Below are 13,240 nucleotides of genomic sequence, written 5' to 3' on the forward strand. Positions count from 1 at the left end.
CCCCCGGGCTGCCGGAAGTCAGTGGGCGGGGCTTCCGGCTACCACCGGAAGGGGCGGGCAGGCCTCGCGGATCTCCCCATACCGCGGGGACCGCGGCCGCCGGCGGGACTTCTGGCCGCACTCCGCATGTGGCACTACTCGCACCGGGTTCCACCGGGGAGAGAGTCGGGCCCCGTGAGAAAAAATAACCCCGTCGGGCGGGGGAACAGACAGCCCCGCGGCGCATTCTGGAGGGTCCCGTTACGGGGGGTGACCCTACAAACAAAGGTGAGTCTGGCCGCCGGGGGGGGCTCTCTTGGGGTGCTCTCAACCCCATCCCTGGGCAGGGAGGGGGAGGCTACTGGGGATGGATGCTTCGATCCCCTGGCTCACCTGCGCCTCCCACTGCACCCCTGGTGTCACTACCTAGGGGTGGAAGGGGCCAACCTGAAATCCCGCGTTGCAGGAGAGGAACAAAACGTGGAGTCCGTTGGGGATCGCCCATCGCTCACACGTGCTCGCCCGTTGTAGTTCATGGGGAAATCGAATCCTCTCATCAGGATGCGTTGCCCCTCTTTACAAAATAAAAAAGAAAAATGGTTGTCTGGGGAAAAGTCCCAGATGTGTCCCTCGGTGCGGGAGAGAAAACACGTGGAGGACTACTCACACGTGGTCGCCCGTTGATGATTTGGGGGAGATCGGACCCTCTCTATAGGATCCGTCGCCCCTGTCTTATCTTCAAAGAAAGGAAAAAAAAAAAAAAAAAAAACCTAGTCTGGAGCTCCAGACTGCGTGTGCCTCCATCAGACACTAAGCAAAAACTGAGTTACGCCCGGTCTGGGGGCGAGGGTGTATGCGGCGGAGGAGGAGCTAACTCTTTTTTTGTATACTTAGTGTCAGCCTCCAGACGGCAGAAGCACACACCCACAGTCTCTGTGTCCCCCAATGAGACGAAGGAGAAAAATTGATTGTCTCCTAAACCTAATAACTGGCTGGGCCACACTTAGCAGCAACAACCACAATTAAGCATTTGTAATAACTGTCCATGAGTCTTTTACATCGCTCTGGAGGAGTTTTGGCCTACTCATCTTTGCAGAATTGTTGTAATTCAGCCACACTGCAAGGTTTCTGAGCATGAACCACCTTTTTAAGGTCATGCCACAGCATCTCAATCGGATTACGCTCGGGACTCTGACTAGGCCACTCCAAAGTCTTAATTTTGTTTTTCTTAAGCCATTCAGAGGAAACTTGCAAAATAATAGGAAATCAGGAAGGGGGCAAACACTTTTTCACACAAGTGCCCACTGACTACGTTGCATAAATTTCATGTGAGGAAAGGTGATCACTTAGGACTAGTGATGAGAAAGTGTGCTCGAATAAGGTGTTATCAGAGGACGCTCGTGTCGTAATCGAATATTTTCTGTGTGCTCGAAAAAAAACGCTCGAGCCGCCGCGACTGCATGTCCTGCGGCTGTTCGATAGCCGCCACACACGCAGGAATTGTCTAACAAAAAGGTAATCTCTCGCTCATCACTACTTAGGACCCAGTTCCTACTAACTCCCCTCTAGAGGTCTAGAACAGACATCCCTAACATACATGGTATCAGAGAAGACACCTTTAGATCCCACATCATCAACAAAGACATTAGACACAATCACTTTACCTTTTATTGGCAATTAGCATGATCACCATGTTTGAATTTGAGTGTTGACGGGCATCTTCAAGCCAGGTAGTCAGATGATTGAAGGTGTCTCTCCTGGGTACAAATACAAAAGTGTGAGAAGAGATACCGGACCAGCTGTGTCACTACAGTGTACAGCGGCCTAAGCATCATAGTGAAAACACAAAATCTAAATTGAACTTATAGAACCACATTTTTTTTTTTTTTTACAAACAATTCACTAACAATGTACAGAACTATGGACAGCAAAAAAAAGTTTCTAATTGGCAGACCAAATGAAAAACTCCAAGCTTGGTGTCACTTTTTGTGTGGTTTCCGCAAGGAAGAGTGTTTACAAATTGATCTTCCATTGCAAGTGAGGAAAAAACTTCTGATTGTAACACTGGGAAAAGGATGAAGAAATGGCGACTAAACTGGGAAATAATCAGTGGGATTCCCAATTGTTACCTAGCAGACATGTAGAATCCAAGTTCAGGCATTTCTAAAGTCTAGAAGAAGGAAGCACAACTATAGCTACCGGTATACAAAATCCTAAATGTGATCTCAAAGCAACAACATGGAAAATCCTACCTTGTAATATCATAAACTAATAAAGCACCGGCAGCGCCTCTGTAGTATGATCTTGTGATGGAGCGAAAAGATTCTTGACCGGCCTGGAAAAAGCAACAAATGATAAGTTATTAAAATATATTCACTTTTAGATCAGCTACAAATGATGGAACGAAAAAAAGGGAGGGAGTATAAATGTGCACACCGCTCGAAATGGTCACCCCGAAAACTGTTACCTTCACAGCGGAGAAACTGGACGAACAGGATCATACAGCTCAATGGAAAGATTAGCGCAAACTTTGCTTCATCTTAAGCTTGTGTGTTTGTGGTTTATAGACCTTCTCTACATGTTGGTAATGTGATTTGTGGCACATAAGCGCAGCTCTCCTGTGCAGGTACACACAACCATATACACAAATAAACATATCTAAAGACTTATGATATAGGATACACCAGGTTGGTGTCAAGTCGCCACCATTAACCATCAGCTGTTTATAGGGACTGCACCCTCTACTGTCTATCATACATTTAGGGGTGGCCGTGCCAGGTATTGCAGCTCAGCGCCATTCACGTAAGTGAGCTGTAGTCAACTGCAGTACCAGGAACATTTCCTACTAAGGCGACGTTCCCGCTGTATTTGGTAAGATTTTGATTGTTGCGGATTTTCTGCAACATTTCCGCACTGCTTAGGTAATTTAGGTTACTTGCATTTTTTAAAATATTTATTGTGCTTTTGAGGTTTTGATGCTGTCATTTTTGTCTCTTGTTGAAATGTCATGCTTTAAATAAAGCTGCTTTGTTTTTTATTCTTCCTGCTATTTGGCTTTGACAAAACGATACTAATATAGTCATTTGCGGATTACATGCGTTTTTTTAAATGCATTTCCACAGAGGATTTTCTGCATCTAATGCAATTCTATTGGGAAAATCTGCACCTAAAATTGTGTATACTCACAAGAGAAATGGATATGTTACAGATATCAAACACACGTGGTAAAGAGTGCGGGAATACAGCGTTCCCCCCGTTACCCTCAAACAGATCACCGAAAGTGGCAAGAGTTGGACCTCTGCCAATATTTATGGCCATCCAAATAGCACATAATATAATTCTCACAAAAAATAAATAAATGAATGAATTCGGACAATGTTAACAGAGAAAAACAAAAACAAATTAAAGCTGGAAAGGGAATCTGGTAACACAGCCCCTGTCCACATAGGCCGACACAAAGTGTACAGCGACAGAACGATTACGACAACAATTCTGCCCCCCTTTCTACACACATCGCTGGCAGCGCCTGCTTACATGGGGTGATGTGCTACTGACTATGATGCATTTTATGCCGTTATAAATAATCCTATCAGCATTTTGCACAATCATGGGCCAATAGGTGGCATGTGTACACCGATAATCAGGAATGACCCATCGTTTGGCCGGTATAAATAGATATTTAGCCCTATGACCAATTTAGAAGGGCCAATAAATGGGGGATCAAGTTCATGGACAGAGGCAACAAGTCAATAGTCACTGTAAGCAAGCATAAAAAACATCGTCCTCAGCAGCACATTGTCCTGTGAGAGGGGATGTGCTGCCGATACCATGATATCCTATGCACACAGAACATTCGGCAGCCCGAGTAGCCTTGTATACAGCTGATCAGTGCTCATTAGCATCCTGGATTAGCCAATCAAATATACCCATCGGTCCATTTAAATGGCCATTAAACTAAAATTTGTAAGCCCTTAAATCCCTTCTGCAATACAGGGTCACCTAGGTGGAGAACACCTAGGCCTTCCACTCACTAAATGAATGTACAATGCTGATATGGCATCTGGAAATAAATCTTTACAATTCTGTTGTCTTTATGTCGAACTGGTCATCCAGCAAATGTCTTCTGTAACTCGCATAGAAATGAAAGTTCTCCAGCACCTCCACTCTTACGTGTCAGGTGATGACATTTTAGTCAGTCCCTATCTAGTGCTTAAGGTGCCCGGAGGAGATGGCAATAGATGCGAGGGCGATAATGTTCTTTATGGAGCATTAGCAGAGAATGAAGGGACGGAGCGCAGAACAGGTAGCGGCTTATCCAGCCTTCTGCTTTCGGTTTTCTCCAGGAACAGGCAGCCCTTCCTTGGCAATCCCTGACATCCCAATTTACTGAGTGGCTTCACAATACATGAATCATTATTAGACACAGAAAGGACTCCTAGCAACTGAGCCCACAAGACAAATCTGAAAGGAAGCAAATAACCCAGAGCGGCGGCGCATTTCAATTCAATAACCTGCTCCCTGGGGCAGCTGCTGACACTAGAATAAATAAAGCCCATTGTAAATAAATGATGAATGACATCTTTACGCCCACCATCTGCTGGTGGAAAGGTTGTTGGAAGGCCAAGGATGCAGATTTGCTCCCTTATATTGGAAGCAGCCGCCAGCCTTCCAGCAATCCCAAGACTTAATGTTGTCACTTTTCCCCTTTTAATCAGTTTAGGAAAAAAAATAAATTAAATTGATGAAATTCAGTTTTGTTGGTCACCTGTGCAAGTCATAATAGATTTCATCTAATTAGTAACTAATAAGAAAAAAAAAATAATAATGGAAACTGGAAACTTCCTGGAATGTGAAACACTATGTAACAACTCCGCTAATATGGGCTACATAATATGGAGATGTTACTTTCCATTAGAATCATAGCATATCATGCCTTATATGTTACAAACATAAAATCTCTTTATCAGGGAATGTATGATTCTTTTCTTTTCCTTTACAATTATTTTTTATACACCCTGATAGTGACACACATTCATTTTTTTTTTCCTATTTTGAGGTTGTAGAGGTTTGTATTTTATTTTCTGGTCATGATCATAAGGGCATTTAGACATCGGCTTTACAGCAGCCACATGGGCTGCAGAAACGATGGACTGGAGAGGGTCATTGATGGAGCGGTCAATGTGCGGGGGAGGGTGTAGTGGCGGTGACCATCACCTATTGTCAGTGGTGGATCTATCTGCCTCAGCTTTACAAGGCTATATTAAGGGGTGTGCTGCAGGGCCAAAGTCTCTGCAACTGTCCCAGTCATGGGACTCCTCTCAATCACACACTAAAGGCCCTTTTACATTTAGTGATGCACCAGCGATCCCGACCACGATATGACCCGGTCAGGATGGCTGGTGCATCGCTAAATGGTCGCTAGTGAGCTGCCACACAGGCAGACCTCACAGCGATGCAGCAGCGATACAGCGGACGATACTTACCTTTCAGGCGCGGCGATCCTGAGGTCCTCCCGCCCGCCTCCATGCGTCGCTCGTCGGCGCCAGCAGGAAGCGCCCGACGAGAAATGGAGCCGGCCGATCTCGCGCGATCAACGACGGACAGCGGGGGAGCCGGTCGGAGGCAAGAATCACACACAGCAATATCGTTATAACGTCACAAAATCGGTGTAAAACCCCCTTAAGGCTGTAAAGTCTATAGAGAGACACATACAAGCATGGTAATTCATCAGATAGCATATGCTAGAAAAATGCTGGCTAAAAAGGAGCACATTTTTAACCCCTTAATGACTGCCGATTTGCCATTTAACGGCGGCAGTTAAGGGTACTTATTCTTTAGCACCGCTTTTTAACGGCGCTGGGAAATAAGTGTACAGCGCCTCCCAGCGTCGAAAATTCTCCCTGGAGATGGTCGGTTTTTACCGCCCCCATTGTTGCCATCACGGAATAACGGCGACCGCAAAAAAAAAAAAAAAAGTCTGATTTCCCATTTAATTTCTCTCTCCTCAAATGATCTAGCACATCAGAGAGAAATGGGGTCTCCCCCCCCCCCCCCCCCCAGTATATCCGGTTTCCCTGGACCCTCCTGCATCCTCCGGTCCTGTTCCCCGGCCGTCGACATCTTCTTCCGGGAGAAAAATGGCAGGCACATGCGCAGTGCGCCCTCCAAGATCTGCCGACCGGCACCAGGCAACAATAGTAAATTTTTTCTATTGGTTCATTTTGATCACTGGGCTAAAAATAGTAAATCAACCACCCCCTAACGTGCACCCAAACATATAAGATATTGGCGTACTCAGGAGAAATTGCACAACAAAGTTTGTGGTCCATTTTCTTCGGATACCCTTGTGGAAATAAAAAAAAAACTTGGATACAAAGTAAATTTTTTGTGAAAAAAGTAAAATGTTAATTTTTTCCTTCAGATTGTTTTAGTTCTCATGAAGCACTTGAAGGGTTAATAAATTTCTTGAATGTGATTCTGTGCACCTTGACCCCGCAAACTCACTCCAAATGCGATGTGGTCCCTAAAAAAAATGGTTTTGTAAATTTTGTTGAAAAAATGAGAAATCACTGGTCAACTTTTAACCTTGAAAACGCCCTAACAAAAAAAAAAAAATCACGTTATCAAAATTGTGCTGATGTAAAAGTGACATGTGGGAAATGTTATTTATTACCATATACCGTATTATTCGCTTTATAAAAGACGCACCACAAATTTTGAGGAGAAAAATAGGAAAAAACGTTTTTTTTTTTTTTTTTTTAATAAAATGGTGGTGCCTCTTATAATCCAGGTGTCTTATTGCTTACCGGGGGTCGCTGCTGGAGGAGGCAGGAGTGGGGTGATACTGCAGGCCGCAGGAATGGATGAGAGGGTGCTCCGATGTGCAGCGCGCTGCCAGGGGGGCTCGTACTGCTACCAGGGGGGCCTGTACTGCTGCCAGGGGGGCTCGTGCTGCTACCAGGGGGGCTCATGCTGCTACCAGGGGGGGCTGTACTGCTGCCAGGGGGGCTCATGCTGCTACCAGGGGGGCTTGCGCTGCTGCCAGGGGGGGCTGTGCAGCAGCCCGGGGCTCTGCCCACATTTACCGGGTGTCCGTCGGCGCTGTGGGTGTCTTTGGGTGCCCAGCCGTGTCTCCACGTGCCCAGCGGTGTCTCCGGTTCCAATCCCGGGGCTCCGGCGACATTTTGCGACAGGCCAGAGCCCCGGGGCTCCATCTCGGTTCCCTCTGTTTTGGGCTCCGGCAATATGGCGGCCGCTGCCGGGGGCGGCGCATGCGCGGATGGTGATCTCGGGACTGAGATCTCGGGATTGGAACCGGAGACACCGCTGGGCACGTGGAGACATGGCTGGGCACGTGGAGACATGGCTGGGCACCCGGAGACACCCACAGCGCCGACGGACAGCCGGACACCCCTGCGGACCTACACCCGGTAATGTATATCCTCTTTGTAAGACGCACCCCCATTTTCCCCCCAAGTTTTGGGGAAAAAAGTGCGTCTTACAAAGCAGAAAATATGGTATACTTGCGTATAAGCCAAGATTTTCAGCCCATTTTTTTGGGCTGAAAGTCCCCCTCTCGGCTTATACGCGAGTCATATCAGGGGGTCGGCGGGGGAGTCAAGTCATACTTACTCCCCCCTGCCGCAATCTCTGCAGCCCCCTGCTTCTCCCGGTCTCAGGCTCCTTCCTTCAATGGTCACATGGTACCGCTCATTAAAGTCATGAATATGCGCATATTTATGACTTTAATGAGCGGTACCACGCGACCGATGAAGGAAGAAGCCTGAGACTGGGAGAAGCAGGGGGCTGCAGAGACAGTGCCAGGAGGGGGTAAGTATAAGATATATTCACCCGTCCCCGGTCCATCGCTGCACGCTGCTGTCCTCTCCTCCGTGTCCTCTGTCTGTGATGTTTAGGTCAGCCTGAACGTCACTGACAGAGCGACCTGGCAGACAGACGCGCAGCCATGGAGCGGGGATGGGTAAATATCGCCAGTGCCGGGAGCTATGGAGCATCTTATGGGGGCATAATCTATGGGGCATCTTACGGGGGCATAATCTATGGGGCATCTTACGGGGGCATAATCTATGGGGCATCTTACGGGGGCATAATCTATGGGGCATCTTACGGGGGCATAATCTATGGAATAACTTATGGGGCCATAACCTTTATGGGGCAGCATAAGGGGCATATTATTCTATGGAGCATTTTTAACCTTTGTGCAGCATTATATGTGGCGCATTTTGTATGGAGCATCTTATGGGGCCATCATGAACTGTATGGAGCATTATATGGGGCTCCTGATTCAATATGGATATTCAAATACATTTAACCTACAGATGTCTCAATTAATTTTACTTTTATTGGTATCTATTTTTATTTTTGAAATTTACTAGTGGCTGCTGCACCCTAGGCTTATACGCGAGTCAATAAATTTTCCCAGTATTTTGTGGCAAATTTACGGGGGTCGGCTTAGGCCTCTTTCACACATCAGTTTTTTGCCTTCAGGCGCGATCCGGCTTTTTTTGGAAAAAACGGATCCGGCAAAATGCAATGCCGGATCAGGTTTTTCCCCATTGACTTGCATTAGCGCCGGATCGTGCCGGATGGCATTGCGTTTCATCCGTTTTTTGCCGGATCCGGCAACTTGTCTCATTCCGGCGTCTTGAAAAAACGTCTACTGTAACGTTTTTTGTCTCCGGCGAAAAAGCCGGAAGCGCCGGATCCGGCGCTTCCAGCTTTTTGCTACAATGAAAGTCTATGGGCGCCGGAATGCGCCGGATCCAGAAAAAGACGGATCCAGCAACCGGATCCGGTTTTTGTAAGTCTGCGCATGCTCAGATCCAATTGGCCAGCCTCCAGGAACAGAGACGGATCCAGCAAAAAAACGGATCCGTTTCTACAGTTCTCCAAAATTTATGCCGGATCCGTTTTTTCTAAAAAAAGCCGGATCATGCCTGACGGCAAAAAACTGATGTGTGAAAGTAGCCTTATACACGAGTATATACGGTAATTATTTTGTGTGATATGACTCTCTGATTTAAGGGTACAAAAATTTAAAGGTTGAAAATTGCAAAATTTTTGCCATAAATAAACGCAAGTCATATTGAAGAAATTTTACTACTAACATGAAGTACAGTATGTCACGAATAAGCAGTCTCAGAATCAGTGGGATACGTTGAAGTGTTCCAGAGCTATAACGTCAAAGTGAGTGGTCAGAATTGTAAAAATTGGCTTGGTCATTAAGTACCAAATTGGCTGTAACTGAGGGGTTAAGCAATGCTTTGTTGTGAAAAATTTTGCATTTGGTTAGACAACATCTGCAAGGAGTTTATATGTTCTCCCCATGTTTGCGTGGGTTTCCTCCGGGTTCTCTGGTTTACTCACCCACGCCTAAGACATACTGATAGAGATTCTAGATTGTGATCCCCAATGGGGACAATGATGATAATACCTGTAGAGCGCTGCGGAACAAATGGCGCTGTGTAAGGCCTCTTTCACACATCCGTATCTCCGGTACGTGTGGTGACAGTTTACACAAGTATCGGAGACAGGTACTCACGTAGACCCACTCAAATGAATGGGTCTGTGCAAAACCGTGTGTCCGTGGCAAAACACGATGACATGTCCGATTTTTGCCATCAGCACGGACAGCAAAACGTCCCGCACACGGAGAACACACATTGATGTCCTCAGTGTGACACGCATCGGCACCGGGGAAGAAGCGTTACAGTAAGCGCTGTTTTCCGGCGGCAGGTGCTGAAGCCGGCTGTCATCATTCTCCCCTGCTCTGCCAGCGAGCAGAGGAGAATGAGGAGCATTATATTAAAGTCCGAACGACAGCAGATGGGGGCTTTTGGGACTCTTAACCCCATCATCCGACACCTGCTGCCACTAATAACAGTGACAGTAGGTGCGGATGATCAGAGTATTCCACAGCCCCCACTTGCTGTCGTTCGGAATTTAATATAACGCACATCATTCTCCTTTGCTCGCTGGCAGAGCAGGAGAGAATGACGACAACAGGCTTCAGCACTTGCCACCGGGGAACAGCGCTTACTGTAGCGTTTCTTCCCCAGCGGCTGTCTGTGTGGTACTGATGCGGCACACGGTTGCCATACGTAGTACACACGGACATCTCCGGTAGCGGAAATAATCGGACGTATGAAAGAGGCCTAAGTGAGCATAATAATTCTCCAATAAGTAGCTGGTGAGAGACAACGGGACTAATTATCTATCTTTTAACCCAGAAGGAGGGGTACTTTATAACAGAAAACTAATCCAGCCCATGGTAGACATCCTAAAGGGGATGTAAATATGGCACATCTTTACTCAGTAAACTTTTCTTTAATATTAGTTTAAGATAGGCCCGGTGATGACTCAGGCCCAAAGTGTTTAGATTTGTGAATATTTTATGGTCACAGGCTTCTCTAAATACATCATGCACTGGGTATCAGGACTGTGAATGATATGAGAAGGCTAAAAGACAGGAAGTTTCCAGAATATCATTATATATATACATACATACATACATATATATATACACATACATATATATACATATATATATATATATATATATATATATATATATATATATACACATATATATACACACACATACATATACACATACATTGGTGTTTTGTGTTTTTTTCCTTCTCCCATATGTCACTCCAGTAATGTTCAGTCTCTGCTATTGGTGGAGTTGCTGCCTTTGTGCTGCTGTTCTGTAGTTGGGAGTACACTTTGGATGGTTCTTTGGAGAACAGGGCATTTATCTTCTTGGCGTATCACCCTAGTCTTGCAGCAAGTGCTGTGAGCCTTTGCTTAGCAGTCTCTAGGGCTTCAGCTGGGGTCAGGTCTTTGTACTTGTCCAGCTTAGTCTTATTCTTGATCTTTATACCTTTTTGTATTTCTGTTAGTTGGCTGACTTCCCTTTGTGTCACCTTGATTTTTGTCTCCAGCCTTCTTTTCCAAGGGGGGCATGTACTTATGTTGCTTTTGCTGGTTGTATGGCCAAGCATTTCCATGATTACTGAGGCAGTAGCATAGATCAGTTTATTAGTATGAGTTAGGGTGATGGTAGGTATTGATGCAAAGTCCTCTAGTGGCATCTTCTAGCATAGTCTGGTGGTATTTCTTTGCTGAGCCTTGGTAGTCGATCTCTGGTATTGATGGTATTTAGTTTATCTAAGATCTTCTGTTTCAGAGCAGCTGCAGTGCTCTCTAATTGCAGGATTGGATCAGGATCTTCAGGGGGTTGCACATTTTGTTCTTTCAGGTCTTCATGTGGGGTGAATCTGAGTGTGTGCAGTTGATCCATCTCAAGTTGTGATAATAGCTTTCTCTTTATGATATTAAAATGTTGGGTGACTAGTTGTTTCTCAGTCAGTGGACATGCAGGTCTTATATCCATCCAGAGTTTCCTCATACGCTTCATATACCCTCTCTCATTGGGTCTGCTGTTATAGTAGCATTTCATCAGATCGAGGTTCCCTTGCCTTGTCCAATGGCACTCAGTACGATAATGAAATTGAACATGATCTGTTTCTGAACTATAAGCTGACGCCTCTGAATCACGTAAGTCACAAGACGCCCACATTTTGCTCCTTACAAACTGCCTTTTGCCATCCACATTCACTTTCATCATGGTGCGATCATGCACACAGGTCAACACCCTTGCTAATATGAAAACTGCTCACAGAAAAAAAAAGCGTAATAAATATACAGCCCCCTGACAAATGCTTTCCGAAACGCGCGTCGGGGCGGATGTGCAGGTACTCAGGAGCCCCTGTATACATTGGTAGCTATCCCAGATAATATAACGGTTAAATACTTTTTTCAATAATTATGATTGGTATTTATATATGGACTTTGATACCAAGCCATTTAGCAGTAACTGCAGAGTTTTGATAAAGCAGCATATAGTATATATAATTATTACATAAGACTTTCAGTTGACTGCTATAAATATCTATATATTGCACCTAGCCTGTGCATTCTGCACGTATGTTTCTGGTTTCCCCTGCCTGTATATTTTCTTATCTAATAAAGTCATTTAGTGATATACTCTTTAATACTATTGGACTTTTGTGATCGTCATTTTTCCTTTTTACTCCTCTTTTTCCTCTTAGTAAGTGCAGCCCCAACGTCACAATACCACCTTCTACTTCATATCCTTCAGAGACATTTGAGTAGAAGTAAAGAAAAAATATTCCACAGTCCTAGATAAATTTAACCAAGGTCAAAATTCCAGCTGAAGAAAGTTAGTGTGCATCACTGGCGATGCCAGGAGACACGTAGGGTCACTGGCTGATTACATCTTAAATGATGGATTAGGCCAATATCAACATGATTACCACATTAAGACACAAGGTATATGCAAAATTTACCCCTCTGAATGCCCAGGAGTGTACGATATGGCCACACCGATAACACCCCAGTCCCCTCTAAAGTAATAAGGGGAAGAAGGCTCACAATCTGTATGTGTGTAGTCACTACTGATGGTCCAAATCAGACTTTATGAAGTCCATTACTTAGTAAAGCAGCACATGCTTATTGCGCTTTTTTGTTAAGAGTCAGTTTTAGATGCTTTGAACTGACAAATCTTGAGACGTGTTCCTACTACAAATGCATGCAACTTGCTAGTATATTTGCATCTAGAATGGTGTCCCGGTTTTCAACCCCTTGAAGCTAATTGTCCAGTCCGGCACATGCCGCAGCAACCAATCGCTGGACTGAGCAGTCATGCCACGGTAAAAGGGCACAAGTGATTGGCTGCAGCAGTCACATGCTGTCGACTTGACGTCACTACTGAGTTTGTATGTTCTCCCTGTGTTTGCGTGGGTTTCCTCCCACATTCCAAAGACATACTGATAGGGAATTTAGATTGTGAGCCCTATCGGGGACAGTGATGATAATGTGTGCAAACTGTAAAGCGCTGCGGAATATGTTAGCGCTATATAAATAAAGATTATTATTTCTTTATATTACTGTATAGTCAAAGATTAAAAGAGCCTGCAGCTCAACTAACCCTTCTCTGCTGCTAATAATGTTAAAAACAGGAAAACCCCTTCAAGAACTGGTGGGCAAATGCTAGTGACTTGTGCTGACACCTTTACAATTAATAGTCACAGACAACTTCACTGGAGGAAAGTAATGAATCTGGAAATCATGAACTTCCTATGACAGTAAAGGGGTTGTCCACTACTTGGGACAACCCCTTTCTTAATACTATAGTCACCCATCTGGGTTTCCC

At 45.1% G+C, this 13,240-nt stretch overlaps 1 protein-coding gene across 2 annotated transcripts in view; it reads right to left on the bottom strand.

Moving 5' to 3' along the window:
- RAB2A (RAB2A, member RAS oncogene family) overlaps positions 1-13,240 on the bottom strand; it is a 130,228-nt gene that overhangs the window by 57,999 nt on the left and 58,989 nt on the right. For both annotated transcript variants that reach the window (XM_073583949.1, XM_073583950.1), the window contains exons 4-5: positions 2,232-2,314; positions 1,644-1,736 (exon numbers count right to left, since the gene is read on the bottom strand). In XM_073583949.1, the coding sequence (XP_073440050.1) occupies positions 1,644-1,736; positions 2,232-2,314 (176 nt within the window). The remainder of the gene's footprint in view (positions 1-1,643; positions 1,737-2,231; positions 2,315-13,240) is intronic.

Source organism: Dendrobates tinctorius, unplaced genomic scaffold, assembly GCF_039654945.1.
Source record: "Dendrobates tinctorius isolate UK_male_01 unplaced genomic scaffold, ASM3965494v1 ptg000082l, whole genome shotgun sequence".
Taxonomy (NCBI): domain Eukaryota; kingdom Metazoa; phylum Chordata; class Amphibia; order Anura; family Dendrobatidae; genus Dendrobates; species Dendrobates tinctorius.